Source organism: Triticum urartu, chromosome 3 (assembly GCF_003073215.2).
Source record: "Triticum urartu cultivar G1812 chromosome 3, Tu2.1, whole genome shotgun sequence".
In the NCBI taxonomy this organism is placed as follows: domain Eukaryota; kingdom Viridiplantae; phylum Streptophyta; class Magnoliopsida; order Poales; family Poaceae; genus Triticum; species Triticum urartu.
The window spans coordinates 471103404-471120792 of NC_053024.1; the positions used below are offsets into that span (position 1 = coordinate 471103404).

General features: G+C 44.3%; 1 protein-coding gene across 1 annotated transcript; it reads left to right on the top strand.

Moving 5' to 3' along the window:
- The first annotated feature begins 14336 nt into the window (after positions 1 to 14336).
- Positions 14337 to 17150, top strand: LOC125544417 (transcription factor LATE FLOWERING-like). Its single transcript, XM_048708108.1, has 3 exons — positions 14337 to 14733; positions 14897 to 15078; positions 15643 to 17150. The coding sequence occupies exon 3, from the start codon at positions 15711 to 15713 to the stop codon at positions 16869 to 16871; it is 1161 nt and encodes a 386-aa protein (XP_048564065.1). The 5' UTR covers positions 14337 to 14733; positions 14897 to 15078; positions 15643 to 15710; the 3' UTR covers positions 16872 to 17150.
- Positions 17151 to 17389: the final 239 nt, after the last annotated feature.

Below are 17389 nucleotides of genomic sequence, written 5' to 3' on the forward strand. Positions count from 1 at the left end.
TGGAATGAAATGAGCTAATTTCGTCAATCGATCAACTACAACCCAAATCGAGTCATAGCCTGAACGAGTCCTGGGTAATCCCGTGATAAAATCCATGCCTAACTTATCCCACTTCCATTCGGGTATCGACAATGGTTGTAACAATCCTGTTGGCTTCTGATGCTCTGCCTTTACTCTCTGACATACATCACAAACTGCTACATACTCCGCAATATCCTTCTTCATTCCGGTCCACCAGAAAATATCCTTCAAATCCAAATACATCTTGGTATTTCCTGGGTGAATCGAATATGGTGAATCGTGTGCCTCTTGCAGAATCAACTTTCTGATCTCTGGGTCATTGGGCACATAAACACGGTCTTCAAACCATAGGGTGTCGTGCTCATCCTCATGAAATCCTTTAGCTCTTCCTTTGCTCAGTTTCTCCTTTATAGCGGCAATCTCTTTGTCAGTCTTCTGAGCTTCTCTGATTCTATCCATCAAGGTTGACTGAATCTCCAATGCTGCTACATGGCCTCTCGAAACTATTTCCAAACATAGTTCACAAAGATTTTCTGCTAACTCCTTGGGTATTTCTCCCATCATTAACGTATTGACATGGCTCTTACAGCTTAAGGCGTCAGCTACTACATTAGCCTTTCCGGGATGGTATTGCAATCTCATATCATAATTCTTGATGAGTTCCAACCATCTCCTTTGTCTGAGATTCAACTCCTTCTGTGTGAAAATGTACTTCAAACTCTTATGATCCGTGTACACCTCATAATGGTTTCCAATGAGGAAATGCCTCCATGTTTTCAAAGCATGCACTACGGCTGCTAACTCCAAATCATGCGTGGCATAATTCAACTCATGAGGCTTCAGTTGTCTTGAGGCATATGAAACAACTCTCCCTTCCTGCATAAGCACTGCTCCAAGTCCTCGACGTGAAGCGTCGCAATACACCTCATAATCTTTGGTCTGGTCTGACAAAATCAACACTGGTGAGGTAACCAAACGTTTCTTCAACTCCTGAAAACTAGCCTCACATTCCTCCGTCCATATGAACTTGGTATCTTTCTTTAATAACTCCGTCATAGGCTTCGCAATCTTTAAGAAATTCTTAATGAATCTCCGGTAGTATCCTGTGAGTCCAAGAAAACTCTGGATCTCTCCCACTGTAGTTGGTGCTTCCCACTTGGTCACGGTATCTACTTTGGTAGGATCTACTGCTATACCTTCTTCAGATATAACATGTTCGAGGAATCCTACTTCCTTCAACCAAAACTCACATTTGCTGAACTTGGCATATAATTGATGTTCTTTGAACTTTCCAAGTACCAAACGCAAATGCTCCTTATGCTCCTCTTCATTCTTCGAATAAATCAGGATATCATCAATGAACACTACAACGAACTTATCCAAAAACTCCATAAATACTTTGTTCATCATGTTCATAAAATAGGCAAGTGCGTTAGTCAGACCAAATGACATAACGGTATACTCGTACAGCACATACCTGGTGATAAAAGCTGTCTTAGGAATATCCTGTTCTCGAATCTTCAACTGGTGGTATCCTGATCGCAGATCGATCTTGGAAAATACCTTAGCTCCTTGCAATCGATCAAACAGATCATTGATCATTGGTAGTGGGTACTTATTCTTGATCGTTACTTCGTTCAATCCTCGATAATCAACAACCATCCTTAACGATCCATCCTTCTTCTCCACTAGAAGTACTGGCGATCCCCAAGGCGAAGAACTTGGGCGAATATATCCCTTATCCACTAACTTCTTAATCTGCTTCTTAATTTCTACCAAATCCTTTGCTGGCATCCTATATGGTCTCTTTGATATTGGCCCGGTGCCTGGCAATAGCTCAATCAAAAACTCAATATCTCTATCCGGTGGCATGCCTGGCAACTCCTCTGGAAATACTTCAGGGAAATCCCTTACCACTGGTACTTCCTCCTGCACAACTCCTGTTAAGCAATTTACTTGAGTCCTCTTCGGCACATGTCGGGATACATACTTGATCCTTCTCCCTTCTGGGGTGGTAAGAAAAATTGACTTACTAGCGCATTCAATATTTCCTTCATACTTTGATAACCAATCCATGCCTAATATCACATCCAATCCTTGAGATTCCAATACTATTAGGTCTGAGGGAAAAACATAGTTATCAATCCTTAATGGTAACCGATCACACCATAGACTAGCCACATACTCTGCTCTAGGCGAGGTTACTAACATGGGTGACCTAAGGGCTTGGGTTGGTAGGTTATACTTATCCACAAATCCCCTGAAGATGTATGAATGCGATGCACCAGTATCAAAAAGAACGAGTGCAGTAAATGACTTAACCAGAAACTTACCTATTACTGCATCAGGCTGAGCTTCAACCTCCTCCACACTAACGTGGTTCACCTGTCCCCTATTAAAAGGGTTCGCCTTCTTCCCAGAGCTTTCATTGCCATTTCCATTTTGTATCTCAGGGCATTCATTGGCATAATGTCCGGTCTTCGAACACTTAAAGCAAGTGACTTGGCTCAGGTCCTTCTTGGCTGGGGTTGATGGATTGGTGCGATTCTGGCCATTGCTTCCTCCATTTCCATTTCCATTCCTGGTGTCATTGTGATTGTGCGAGCTACCTCCTCCATGGGTATGCTGAAAATGTCCTCCCGGTCTAGGGGTAAAACGTGGCTTCTGCTGAGCTCCTGAAGTGTACTTTCCTTGTCCATACTTCCTCTTGCAATTCTCAATTTGCTGCTGCTTCCCTTCAATCATAAAAGCACGATCTACCAACTCCTGGTAGTTGTTGAAGGTTGCTACCATCAACTGCATGTTCAACTCATCATTCAGTCCTTCCAGAAACTTCTCCTGCTTAGCTACATCCGTAGCGACGTCATCTGGGGCATAACGTGCTAACTTATTAAAGTCCTCCACATACTGGCCAACTGTCCGTCCTCCTTGGCGCAAGTTGCGAAACTCACGCTTCTTCATGGCCATAGCTCCTGCTGAAACATGCGTAGTACGAAAAGCCTACTGAAACTGGTCCCATGTGACAGTGTCGACAGGGAAAGTGACTGTGAAATTCTCCCACCATGATGTTGCTGGTCCTTCAAGTTGATGTGCAGCAAACTTCACCTTCTCCGCATCTGTGCATCCTGCTGTGGTCAACTCTCTAGCTGTCTTGCGGAGCCAATCATCTGCTACTATCGGCTCGGTGCTACTGGAAAACACCGGCGGATTCAGCCTAACAAAACAGGCTAAGTGGTCAACTGGTGGTGGTGGTGGTGGGTTGTTGTTGTTGTTGTTCCCTTGATTCTGATTCTGGACTAGCAACTGCATCAATGTGTTCTGCTGCTGGATCAACTAAGTGAGCTCCGGTGGAAAGGTAAATTCGGGGTCACGTCTTGGAGGCATCTGAGGGTTTAGAAAATATGAGATGTAAGAATAGAGGGGGTCTAAAAAGAGAACACTACCCATATGCACATGAGGCAAAATCAAACAATTCACTTCATTCAATCAAACAAGGGCATACAATCGATCTAACTATCGCAAAAGTGCTCGGACTACTATATTTACATGGTGGACTACTACTACTGATGAGGTGGTCTACTAGAAATATTCTTCGGTTGCAGACTCCATGATATCTGCTCCAGCTTCATCAACATAGTCATCATCGCTTCCGTCTGGATCCGAATCGGTGTCGTCGATGATGATGTAGTCTTCCGGGCTAATCTCCTTGGGTTCTTCGTCTTCCTCTACTGGTGTAGGGCCTCCCATAAATATTCCGATCTTCATTGTTAGGTCGACATTCGTATCCACCAATACTTCAATTTCTTCTTCATAATCTTCACGTGTAGCCTTGAGTTCTTCCTCCAGTTCCTTGATTCTAGTCTTAGCCTTCTTCAGATCTATCATGTCGGCACACATCTGGTTCTCCTGCCGTCGAATGTGCTGGTTTAGCTCCTGGATAAAAGTTGCAATTGATCTATCCTTCCTGGTGCTGATCATCTCCCAGTGCTCATCTCGGCGCCCACAAATCTGGTAGATTGTATCCTTGAGGTCATTGCGGTAGACTTCTCCAATGCGTCCCATGGCGATGTGAGCTGCCATGCTCATTCCCAGACTCCAAGTTGGTGCATCAAAAAAACTCTATGGGCTCAGTGACTGGCATGAACGTCCTTCCTGAAACTTGAACTTGAATCATCCAGCGCTCTTCTTCAGGTAAAGTGGCGTTGTAGGTTCCGGTGAAGCTTGGTATTCCTATGTTCAGATATCTAATGACTTCCTTCAAGTGACGTCCAAAGGGTGTATCTTCATCTGGTTGCGTGAACTTATTCCTTGCATCGGCCATCCTAAAGAGTAGAAAAGATGAGAAGTCAAAAGAGAAGAGAGTGAATAGTGATCTAGGTCTCTAACTTAGTGGTCGTGTCCTACAGTCAGCGTGTGCTCTGATACCATCTCTGTAGCGACCAGACCTCAAACAGTCTGATCTTTGTGCTCCGGTGTCATCCCTGGATCAGTAATGCTGACACCACACAGTACTCGGAGGATTTATAACAGAGTAGCAATCACACACTTATTACATCGAGTGTCTCAAACGAGAACTTATTACAATAAATATGGCTTAAGACCATCTAATAACGATAACAGCGGAAGGCTTGGAAGATAAGTGAGTCCATCAACTCCAACGGCATCACTGAGTATAGAACCACGACCTAAAAACTCCTTAATCGTCGTCTGAAAAGTCTGCAACATTAACGTTGCAGCCCGAAACGGGTCAGCACATGAAATATGCTGGCAATGTAACACATAGAGGGTAAGGAATGAAACAGCTATACTATATGCATATTTGGCTGGTGGAAAGCTCTATGGTTACAGTTTTGCGTAAAGCCAATTTTTCCCTACTACAACGGAATAAATTTTATTTAACTATCATGGTAGTTGTTAAACATTGAGAATGGTTGACAGCATCCTCAATCCCAATTAAGCATCATCATTAAACAAAACCCAACAAAATTAATTTAGAGTAACATGTTGAGATTCACATGATAATCCAGGTACTAGATACTCAAGATGTCCATAACCGGGGACACGGCTAACCATGATTAGTTTATTACACTCTGCAGAGGTTTGCGCACTTTTCCCCACAAGACTCGATCGCCTCCATTTGGTTTCTCGCACTACAAGGTATTTGAGAAGACGGATGACCGAGACATAGTCTTTCAGAAGCGCTAGCACCTTACGATCGGGTAGACCGTACCACCTACATCCCCTACATCTGCTAGTCTACCATTGTAAGGGTTCGCACGACTTAGTCAACTATGTTAGAGCCCATAATAGCTTGTGGTTGCACACGGAAGTTTCTAGTATGAATAGTCTCATGATCACTTTGAGCCTGGGTGGCGGTCCAAAAGAAAACAGGCAAGTCCTGAAATACCCAGGTGCCTCAATCCACCCAGATGTGTGTCTAAGTTGCCACCTTAGATAAACCATTAATTAACAAAACTCACATCTGTCATGGATATCACTCACCCAATCCACGTCTACTAGCATAGCATGGCATAATAAGCAAACGCGAAAGTAACTCCCAAAGGTTTGATAATAAACAGGTAATAGGTACTACCTCAACTACTTCCCATCCCACAATTTAATTAGATCCTAATCATGCAATGTGTGAGGATTTGATCTAATGCAATAAAACTGGGTAGTAGAAAAGGTATGATCAAAGTGTTACTTGCCTTGCTGATGATCCGCGAAACCTAGAGATTCGAAGTAACAAGCGACGCACTCCGGGTATTCTATCGCAGACAAACAAACAAGCATACAATAAGTACTCATCTAATGCACGGGTAAAACTCAAATAAGAGATCTAACCAGAAGGTTCAACTTAAGAACTCCGGTTTGCAAAAAGAATCAAATCGAACGAAACAACGAAAGTCAAACGGCGAAAGAAAACAACTTCGTTCTATAAATCTGGATCTAGGGAAATTTTTATAGTAGAAAAATCTTGTTTAAGTTGGTTAAACGGATAGAGGGTTTCGAGACGAAACTCCAGGCGCTTGAATCGCCTGATTCCGATAAACGAGCGAAAAGTTATACTAAAACGAAAATCGGATCAAGAATCGCGATCAGAAAAATCGCGGATTTAATCCGAGAAAAAGAAAAAAACGACGAACGATCGCTAGAACGAACGAACGGACGAACGCTCGCTATTTAAATAAACCGGAAAAACCGATCTATTTAAAAAACTAAATCTAAAAAAATCGACGAAAAACCGACGGTTTTTCAAAAAAACTAAAAAACGGCGCGGAAAACGAGGCGGCGAACCTCGGGCGGCGTGCGGCGGCGCGGCGGGGCGATGGCGCGGCGGGGCGGCGGCGGGCGCTGGGGCTGGGGCGGCTTAGGGTTTCGGCTGGGGTTGGGCCTTCCCCGGCTTATAAAGGCTAGCCGGGCTGGAGTCCTAGTCGGACACGGCCCGTAGGTCGGTTCGTTTTTTTTATTACGCGCAGAAGAAAAATAAAAAGAAATACTAAACGGACTTCAAAAATTCCGAAATAAATTTTCGCGGGCTTATAAAATCAAGCCTCACAAGGTGAACATTTATTTGGGGCCTAAATGCAATTTTAAAAAACGCACATTTTTCCTAAATTCAAATAAAACTCCGAAATAAAATCTTATTTGATTTTATTATTAAATCCTCAATATTTCTTTATTTTGGAAAAGTCATTTTATTCCCTCTCTCATATTTTTGTAATAGAAATAATTGGCGATAAAATAATTAAAATCAAATGATCCTATTCTCAAAATTTGAGAAAACTCAAATATGAAAATAATGAAATCCCCAACTCTCTCCGTGGGTCATTGAGTTGCGTAGAATTTCTAGGATCAACCAAAATGCAAAATAAAATATGATATGCAATGATGATCTAATGTATAACATTCCAAATTGAAAATTTGGGATGTTACACACTACCATTGCCTGAACAAACCATCGAACTACCACCGTCACCGTTCCTTTATCAGAGTCGGTTTGACCTTATCAATGACAGCAAACAAGCATTCTGCACTTGCCCCTAAGTAGCAGCTCCCTGGAGTTGTAGTAATAGATATGTAGCGACTAACACCAAATCTAGTCTAACCTCGCCGCCCTAAAAAGACGATAGTAATCTACGCCAGAGCTCTGTCGACTATGCTGACATTGACGAACGCAAGGAGTAGTGGCGTAGCCAGGATCAAGCGACGATCCGGGCCAAGCTCATGCTACCGTAATGAACAGTGATGAATAGTAGCTACTGTATCTACAATTAACAAAGGAACTTGCTGCCATGCCGCAGGCCATGGCCGGTGTAGCCTGGGGCCTGGCTACGCCATTGTCAAGGAGGATCGAAGCCTAGATGACAAACTTGAAGGAGAAGTGCCGCCATCCTTCCAAATCTTAAGCTGAACTATTAAGGGAATGAGGGCATCGGGATTCCCCTTTCTGCAACCAGCCGTCAGGGTGATACAAAAAGGGAAAGGTGAATCCATAGACTCGTCCATGAAGTCTGAAGAGAAGAGTTTGTTCCAGCCACCGAATTGTACTGAAGAAAACGGTTGGCACAGATAAAGCTATCACAGCCTAACCCGCGCATGGTCGCCATCTGCTCATCGAAATGCTGTGCGGTTCAACACCCTTAGCCCCATGTATACGCACACCCCTCGAAATTGTGGATTTGTGGAACCGATGCGAATGACGAAATCTCAAAACCAGATGGCCGGCCACCTGCGTACGCCAGGTTATATGGAGATAGTAATACGTATGTAGATGCATTATATTTTAAATCTCAAATGATAAGTGCCACATATATGACACGAAGCAATCTGGATCTGACATTTTTTACAACTTAAGTTGCCATCCGAAAAGAAAAAATAGACCTAAAAAGACAAAAACTTGCCATTCAAAAATAAAGTTGTCATGCTTGACAACTAAAGTTGCCATCCTCGCGTCATTAAACTTGTCATAAAAAATATTCAAAATTGTCATGTATTTATGTCACGCATGTGGCATTTATCAGGATCCTTTTAAATTCTACGGCAGCCGGGTGAGCGAGAAGACATGATAGAGTGTGCAATGATGCAACCCAACGTAGAGATATATTCTATGCAACTTGCAAAAGTATACTATATACAAAACGGACGATGGCATAAATCAAGTAGTTGGACCTGCACTTGTACCTGCGGTCAGTTCTCTATGATGCGCCTACGACTGAGTCTGTTTGCCCAAGAACAATGTTTGGCAAAACGCAACGCCTAATGCACACAGCACACTGCCAAGATGCCGCATGGCATCTACAAAAATTTGTCACAAGGTTGCAGAAAGAGCGATTGGCCATCGTAAAAAGAAAACAATGGAAAACTTAACTGTAACTACGAGGCTACCCACTAGGATCCAGTAAGTAGTGCTCATGAAACAAGGACCATCTGCTAATGAGCTCAAATGCTTCCAGATGAACGGTAAAATTTAAAAGAATGGTAAAAAGTTAAAGATTTCTGAAAAAAAATACGCCAAACTTTGACAAATGTTTTGTGTGCTTGTAAAAAAATATGATGAAATGACATTCTTGGAAGTCGTGGCAAAACAAACAAAATAGATGCTCCAAAAATGCTATTTTTAAAGCATTTTGGAGTCCTAATTTTCTTTTTTGCCATAAGTTCCACGAATATCATTCATGATAAAAAAAATCAAACACTCAAAACATTTATCAAAGTTTGCCAGAAAAATCAGGATTTTTTACTTTTTATTTTATAATTTTACCATTCATCCCGAGATCATTTGAGCTCGGGAGCAGAAGAGGGCTTTCGCCTCTACGTGCACCTACTTGTAGATGGTAAACTGAGGTTTGTTCATCAATATGCATGGCGATCTAGCAAAGATCAGGGGGTTTTCGGTCTGTGTCACTATTGAACTCAGATATTCGAGGTCTGCCACTGAAACTTTGTGAATTTAGCCTCTCACACTATCGTTTACGAAGAGATTAGGTGTATGCCTTTCGGTATCGTCTCCGCTTGTTGCCGTCTACTTTGAGTAGTTTCTTTAGGGCCGATGTGGGGCCACACTTCTTCACCATGTCAACCACGGCGACAAGGAGAATTGTTTGACCATTCCAGCCACCCGCGCGCGGGCGCGGGCGGCCGGCGGAGGGGGGGGGGGGGGGGCTACAGCGTATCAAATACATATTTTTTGGTGGGCAAAGCCTCTTTTCTTCCCGTAATTTCCACTCGCGTTCTCCCTCTGCTCCTCCGACACTTTTAATTTCCACGGTTTTAATCCTAGACATTCATTTGTATTATATTCTATAGGAAATTTATCATCCACACAAACCTCTTCAAGAATCCATTATATATTTTTGTGATGCAATCATACGGATTAAAATCATGTAAGATTAGACATATCATTGCACTCTTGGGCATGTCTTGTTTTAAATCATGTAAAATTAGACATATCATTGCACTCTTGGGCATGTCTTGTTTTGTTCTGCGTTTTTAGAATGTCATAAATAAAAGAAGACCTTCGGCTGGGAGCATGCATGCTATCTCCAAGTTGATGCATGATTTAACAATCTTTTATACACTTGTATACATTTTCGATACATCATTATGATTAGATCTAACATGGGACGATGTGACTAGCTGACTATCAAATAAAGCATTCTCTCTTCTTTTCTTTTCTTTTTTGCCAGGGAAATAAAGCAGTCTCGTATACTCCCTCCATCTCAGTTTACAAGTTTTACACGTGTACCTAGATTGTCAATTTGACCAACTTAATATGAGGTATATATTTCAAAAAAATATCATTAGAAACTTTAGATATTCTATTTTCTAATGATATAATTTTTATGTTAAATAATTTATTTTATATAAATCAAATTGACGACCTAGATACACGTGCAAGATTTATAAACTGAAATGGAGGGAGTACTACTAAAGCAGTCCACGCGAAAGAATGCTGCTCAGCAGCTTGTATACACTGTTTGAAGTTGTTTATGTATTCATATTTTAGGGTGGAACTCACCGTTTCTTGATTAAAGATACGATGAAATGTCTAATCAAGCTGGTTTATGTGTTGCACGATTAATTAATAAATTTATGATGTTTATGATAATTCTTCAGTGACTACTTGTGCTTGCATATTAATTGATCGTATGCATCCTCTCCCGTCGAATTTTTTACATATTGCACGAACTATTTGCTTATGTGCCTGTAAGCTCAAAATCTATGCATTTAAAAAAAAGTATACTATTGTGCAGACTTTCGCTGGGAGAGTATGGCAAATCAAATGTTTTTAATGGCAATTTCTGTTGTCGCAAGGATAGAAAATTCCTTCAGCAAGCATGGCAAATTCTGGCGAAAACATGAACTGAACGAACTTGCCATGCTTGCTAAAGAAGTTTTCCATCATCGGATAATATAAATTGCCATGGAAAATGTTTGATTTTCCATGCCCTCTGAGCAAACGTTCGCTGGTTATCAAAATTCATTTGTAGAGCCTGGATAGTTATCATCAATCAGGAACATCATCAAGCTATAGGTCACATATAAGAGTGAGTTGTTTGCCCGACCTCCCATATCATTCTCCCTGCGTTGTCGGAGATGGCTATGTATCCGTTTCTCATTCATGGATGGAGATTCTCGGTGTGGCGGCTGCCGACCGTGCTTCAACAGGGAGATTGAACTCATGCTCCGTCGGTCAGATCTGCTACGATTTGATCTGTCCTCGCTTGGGTTGACATTGGCGAGTGGTTGGAGTGGCAGGGGAGATGCTTGAGCGCAACAGTTAGGTGGCCTTCCATGCGGCTTGTCACCCTTTGGGTGGTGGGTGAGGCTGGTCTTCGGGCTTCGGGGCGGCAACCCTGATTGGTGGGAGTCATGAGTACTCGCAACGGGAGCTGTGACTTTGGTGCTAGTTTGTTGCCTTGGCCGATTGGGCAGTGCGGCAGCTGGTGATTGTTGTGTTGGGCTACACTGCGACAGGTATCTCGGCGACCGTCTTGTGCTCAAATCTAGGAAGGTGGGGGTACTTTTGCAGGGGCTAGAGCCTAGCCTAGCTCAGCCAGTGCCAATGATGATACCATTGGTGCGCCATGTCCTTCTTGAAGGTGTCCTTGCGGTTTCTCTTCCCTTCGTGTACTCCATGTGAAAACCTTTTTGTTCTACATCAATCGTTGGTGGCGCTCTAGTGGCATGACCTTATAGAAGGCATCATCTTTTGAGTCCACCATTCTCTTCTGGTGGTGGAGTGTTGGCTTTGGCGGTGATGCTCGACAATTGCTGAGTCTGATGTGTTGTGGTGCACATGTGTTGGCTCGGTATGCGGAACGCTCGTCGGTGCCGTCTTGAGTTGTAGGGTGAGCTCCTGCCCGTCGAGTATGGCAAGTCTCATCAACGAGGGACAGGTGGGCCACTCCGGTCATGGGAAGTGATGCAGGATAACATCTCTGGCAGTCTTACTCTCTATACTTCCTGTAAGATTTTCACAAACAGGTGTATAACCGTTGTATGAAGGTTGTCTGTAATGTATACACGCAACTAGAGTCATGTCTCAAAATAGACAAGCTACAAACAGACTATCGTATACATTGTCTTACAGAACCAATGTACTAACAGGCAGGGGCGAACCTACGTATACATAGCCGGTGTCACAGGACACCGAGAAGAAATTCATCTTGTGTTGTTTGTAGGCCATGTGTTGGGCTTGGACACCGGTAAAAATCACAGCTGGAGACCGGTTGGACGTTGGTGAGGAGCGAGCATAAGTGAAATGTGCAGCTAGTCTGCGGCCACTAGCTGGACACCAGAAGGCCGCTGCAGATCGCCAAATAATCGAAGGAAATGTGTACGGCCCTTGGTAATTAAGCTCGCGGATCTCTCTCCAATACGTGTATATATCTCAAATTTCTCTGATTTTTGTAGTCTAAATTGTACGACTAGGGTTATCAAATTTAAGCGTATTACAACTAAGAAACAAATTGTTGTGATTTGACTATTTCCCTTAGTGATCCGCATTTAATTGAATTTTGGATTAGCCGACCGCATGCGGTTGTAGTAAGAGACAGTGTGGAGCAAGTTTAACTTTGTAACTTCAATCAATATGCTTAATTTACAAAAGTAATGGAACTTGTTGAGCACTTGCGATAACATAATAATCAGTGAATTATTTCTTGTTTAAAGTTCTTATATTTTTCAGTTTTACACACCCAACTAATATTTCAAGTAAAATGCTTCATTTTGATAAGAATTTTTACCATATTTTTTTAAAGTTGTGTCCCTAAAAAAATTAAGTTGTGGAGTATGTTACTTTTTAGTGTAATATTGCTTGGTATCCACCATGTCTGGTGTATATGTGGACACCGGGAGGTTTTTCTTCTGGGTCCGCCCCTGCTAACAGGTACAGTATCCCACGCCTCCACCACTGCTTATACTGCGGCCCTACTGTACAAAAGTTGGCTTGGCCTTCTATAAATAGAAGGCATCAACAAACTAACAAAGATTGTTAACTAGTAATAAACCTAAGTTCATAGTAGTGCCAAGAAAAATAATAGCAGGTGAGCATGATGGTAAGCGTACGTGTGACGACAATATCACGTGCCTCCCAATCAAAAGAGCTAGTACATGACAAATCAATATGTTGGGAGCAAACTAAATAACTTACGTTCACTAGATCGATCGACAATGCTACTTTTCCTTGAAAGACGATAACGTCCTTCCTAAAGAACAAGATTATTCAGACCTCTTTCCTGCTCTTATTTTATTACCTGCACAACTTTGTACCCATCCTTACACAATGGCAGTATCATATTCAGAGCAAGTTAAAGCCTGCCATGTGCACAAATACTCAGCACTAGTTTGACGACCAACTCATGCTTACTGTTGACTGAGGGGGTTAACCAACCAACATGTCGTCACTGCCTCCCACAGCTAACGCAAGTGCTATGCTCCAAACTGTCAAACATCTCCATTTGGTGAGAGATTATTATTTTCAAAATAAAAATAAAAAATACACGCATGTAAACAAAGCTCTAGACTCCAAATCTTGCGAAATCGGTTGCCTATCATCATCAATGCGTGGTCCTCTACTCTACATGACCCTATCATATACAGAGATTTTATGGGCCCTCCTATCTTGTTTTAACCAAAATAAAAAAAAGGATGTGAAAACATGCAAGCATTAGATTTCTCTTTGTTTTTTGGGGGGTCTTTGTTTCCCTCTCCTTGCTTTGTCGTCATGGTTTTGTCTGCTTATCCCCCAATTTGCATCTACTCTCCAACAACCTGATGTAGATCCCTTGTCATCTTGCTCTCTGTAAAAGGATTTCACTAAGATCCATGTTGCCTCACCGTTAACTTATATACTCCTTATATATACTAGCCGCAATGAATCATCCATGGCCAAGAAAAGAAGATACACACAAATTACTTACGAGTGGTACCAAAAGGTGTAAGCGAGAGGGGGCCGGGCAAACCAAATAAATAAAGTAACAAAAAGTTACTGCTGAAACGGACAGGAGAGTGTGGCAGTCTTCTGATTCTTCAGCCTGAGGCCTCCTTTGGTTTAGAGGAATTTCATAGGAAATCTAGATGATAAGATTCTTATAGGATTTTTTTCCTTTAGAACCCTTTGGTTCATAGGAATGGATTCCTATTCTTACATAGGATTGGTTCCTATCCTTCACATTTCATAGGAAAATAAAAAAGAGGCTAGACTCAATGAAAAAATTCCTTTGGTGTCAACCAAATGACATCTTGTTTCCTATTCCTACTCATAGGATTTCCTATGAGATACATGTCATCTCATTTCCTACAAGATTTCTATTCCTATGATAATCCTATCCTATGAACCAAAGGAGGCCTGAATCTGAATCCAAAGGCAAAAAAAGCTAGCGGAGCCCCAGGAACAAGCAGGAAAGCTTTAGGTCAGAGGCCAAATTAAGCAAGTGGGATCCTTTTGCTCGATCTTTTCTTAGAAAACTTACGAATTGCCCCCTGCCCCTGCATCGTCGTAGATGCACACAACCCATCTCTATTTCGTCGAAATGTTTAATTTGAGCGCATGTACAATAATGTGTCTCGAAGGCCTAGGAGGTTCGGTTCTACTACATGTAGTGCGATAGCTAGGGTAAACCCCTGCACTGCACTGCAGATTACGTACGTAGGTAGTGCAAAAAACAAAATGAAGCATTGTTGAAAACAGAAGCGTAAGCTGTGTAAGATACATAAAGATTACAGACTTGGACAAGTATTTATGAGAGCGCGTCATCAGCTGTGCAACTTCATGTGCTCTGCTGCCCACTCATCATCATCCTTTCCCAACTGAACAGCCCCACAAGAAAAGAGAACGCTATGCTACGCTAGAGAGAGGAAGAGAAACCATCCCATATGCTTCGACTACTCTCGTTTTCCACACAGAGAGGGCTTGCTACTGCTATACATAGAGTCATCATAGACACATAGACACAAGCTTAGCCATCTATAAAAGAAGAGCCCCATATACTGCCATCAACAGGAGGACCATATCCCACACGTATGATCTGTACTGTCTTCTCCCTCTCCTTCTCAGAGCTACTAGCATAGATCCAGAGCTTCTTTCCCGGGAGTAAGCTAGGTTGCTAGACCGGCCGGCTTGCTCGATCAGGTCCAAAGCCATCGATTGATCAATCATCTGCTCTGTTGCCATTAGAGTGGTCTACTCCTCTCTGCAGGACACAGGTAGGTCTACATCTATCTACCCACAGTGTCTAGTACTTCAAATCTCCGGCTACATCTTCTCCTCCTCCTCCTTTTCATGGTAGCTTGCTTGGTTGGGTCTATGCATGAAGAAATTTTCTTCTTGTTGGCTCGAGGTCTCAGGCTCTTTCTTGGCTTATTCCAGGTCGATCGAACCCGCTGCGCGTCTCTCGGCCTTGGTCGCCGGCGTTTCTCGACGGCGTGCTAGCTCCCTGACCAAGGAGTTGCCGGCCGGCCTGGGAATTGGATCAATCTTTCTCCATCGCGGCGAAGCTAGCTGGTGCCTCCCATTGTTGTTCCATCCAGTCATCCGGTTTCATCTCACAGGTATGGCGAGTTCCAAAGAATCTATACGCATATTAACTAGCTAGTACTAGTAGCAAATGCATGCACACTTAATCAGGCTGCTTAGTACTACTGAGTAGTAGTACAGTGTACCATAGAGTCCTATATATTACGGCAAAATATTTGAGGCCGGCGGGGTGTAATAACCTACTCCTACTTTTCACATAAAGATACATGTGCATGGCAATACGATTGAGTACGATTTTGTAGATTATGGACGCATGTTGTGGTATGTAGAGGCGATTCTTGAGACTGGTAGTAAGTCGTAGAGTAGTGCAGATGGCGGTGTAATTATGGGGTTCGGGACATCTCCGGTTTCTCTCCCCCGGCCGGCCGTCCTTGTCCGCCCATCAATACCACGCCCGCGTGACACTGTTCCCTGACGTTCACGTTTCCACCCCGGCCGCGGCCCACCCCCCTCCACTCCATGCCTCAATTTTGATTCCCTCCTCCTCGATCGTAATCTCATCATTCATAGTATCACTCTGGCTATTTACAGCCGAGAATAATATGCTGACGCTTTCATTCTCTATTATGTACGTGCAGCCGTCCCAGAATCCCTGCGCCAGTCGCTGGATAGTTAGCTTCTCCCGGGCGGCAGCGGCGTTGCGGCGATGGACACCTTCGGCTGGTCCGGCCCCGGCCTGCACGACGACGCCTACCTGCCGCGCCCTGCGAGCCAGCTCAGCTGCGGCCGGTTCGACCTGGACGACGCCTTCCTCGGCCAGCTCCAGTGCGACTTCGGCGGAGGAGGCCAGGTGAGCTCGAGCTACGGTGCTGCCGTCGGAGGCGCAGCGGGGGACTCGACTAATAACGGCCCGCTGGGCTTCTTTGGCTCGGGGGTCGACATGTTCTCGTCCGTCGTCGACGGTGCCAGCGCGCACGACGGCCTGCTCGACTCGGCGTTCGCCTTCTCCAGCGTGCTCCCGTGCGGCGGGGAGGGTGACCCCGGGGCCGTCTCCAACGGCGCCATGTTCTCCGGCTACAGCGGCACCACCGTCTGTAACATCTCCTCCGGGGAGTCCAACAACTACAGCGGCGGCGGCGGCGGCCACGACGTAACCGAGGTCGCGTCGCCGACGTCCACCATATCGCCCACCACGACGTCGCACCCCACGATTACGTCGGCACAGCAAGTGCTCCACGTGAGCCGGAAGCTACCCGCGGACGACTGCCCCGCGGCAGCAACGGTACACGCCGGCACAAAGCGGAAGGCCCCCACCACGACAGCGACGAGCATCACGTTCGGCCAGGACACCAACGCCGGAGCGGCCGGTGGGTACAAGCCGGACATGGAGGCGATGGCGCAGGTGAAGGAGATGATCTACCGCGCGGCGGCCATGAGGCCAGTGAACCTAGTCACGGAGCCCCCCGCGCAGGGCAGCAGCAAGCCACGGCGCAAGAACGTGCGCATCTCGAGCGACCCGCAGACGGTGGCGGCCCGTCTCCGGCGGGAGCGCGTGAGCGACCGCCTCCGCGTGCTGCAGAAGCTCGTCCCGGGCGGGAGCAAGATGGACACGGCGTCCATGCTGGACGAGGCCGCCAGCTACCTCAAGTTCCTCAAGTCCCAGGTGCAGGCGCTGGAAACCCTAGGAATCACCAGCAGCAGCACCGGCGCCAGCGCCGCCGCGGCCGCCAGCACGGGCAGGTTACAGTTACACTCACAGCAGCATTATTACAGCAACAACCCTGGGTTTCTCGGATTTGCGAGAAATAACAACAACATTTCTTCCGTCTTCAGAAATCCCAATGGAAATTCTGCCAGAATGTTGTAGTACTGTTCAGTGTCGTCTATACATGTTGCTGTTTCGTACTGTTTCAGGTCGTCGTGTCAAGACTACGTACGTGGTTAAGTAGTGCAGTACTGTATACATATATATACTAATTAAGGTTTAGTGTCGTCGTGTACTTTTGTCCAGGATTAATTAATTTGGATCGATCCGCTGCATCGTGGAAGCAATTCAGCTGCAGCGTGAGATCGAGACCGTGCCGGTGGCAGGACATCATTATGTAAAAGGAAGAAAAATATGAAACTATTGAGATATTCATTTGTATATTCTACTGGTAGAATCAAAGTGCCTGGGACACGACCGGCGTGGCGTGCATGCAAAATCGTACTAGTAGTGAGAGGTTCTCTTCCAAGAGTTAGGGCATGTAGAATGGTTGATAAAATAATTTTATTTTAAATCTTGCAATTTAGAAATGACAAAAAACATGTCTACAATGGGTCATCTTTTAGCATTATCTTCAATAACTAGCTATTTTTAAAAACGTGATGAGACAAATTGTGCTA

Coding starts and splice junctions, on each gene's coding strand:
- LOC125544417 (XM_048708108.1), top strand. CDS start 15,711: ATGGACACCTTCGGCTGGTCCGGCCCCGGCCTGCACGACGACGCCTAC.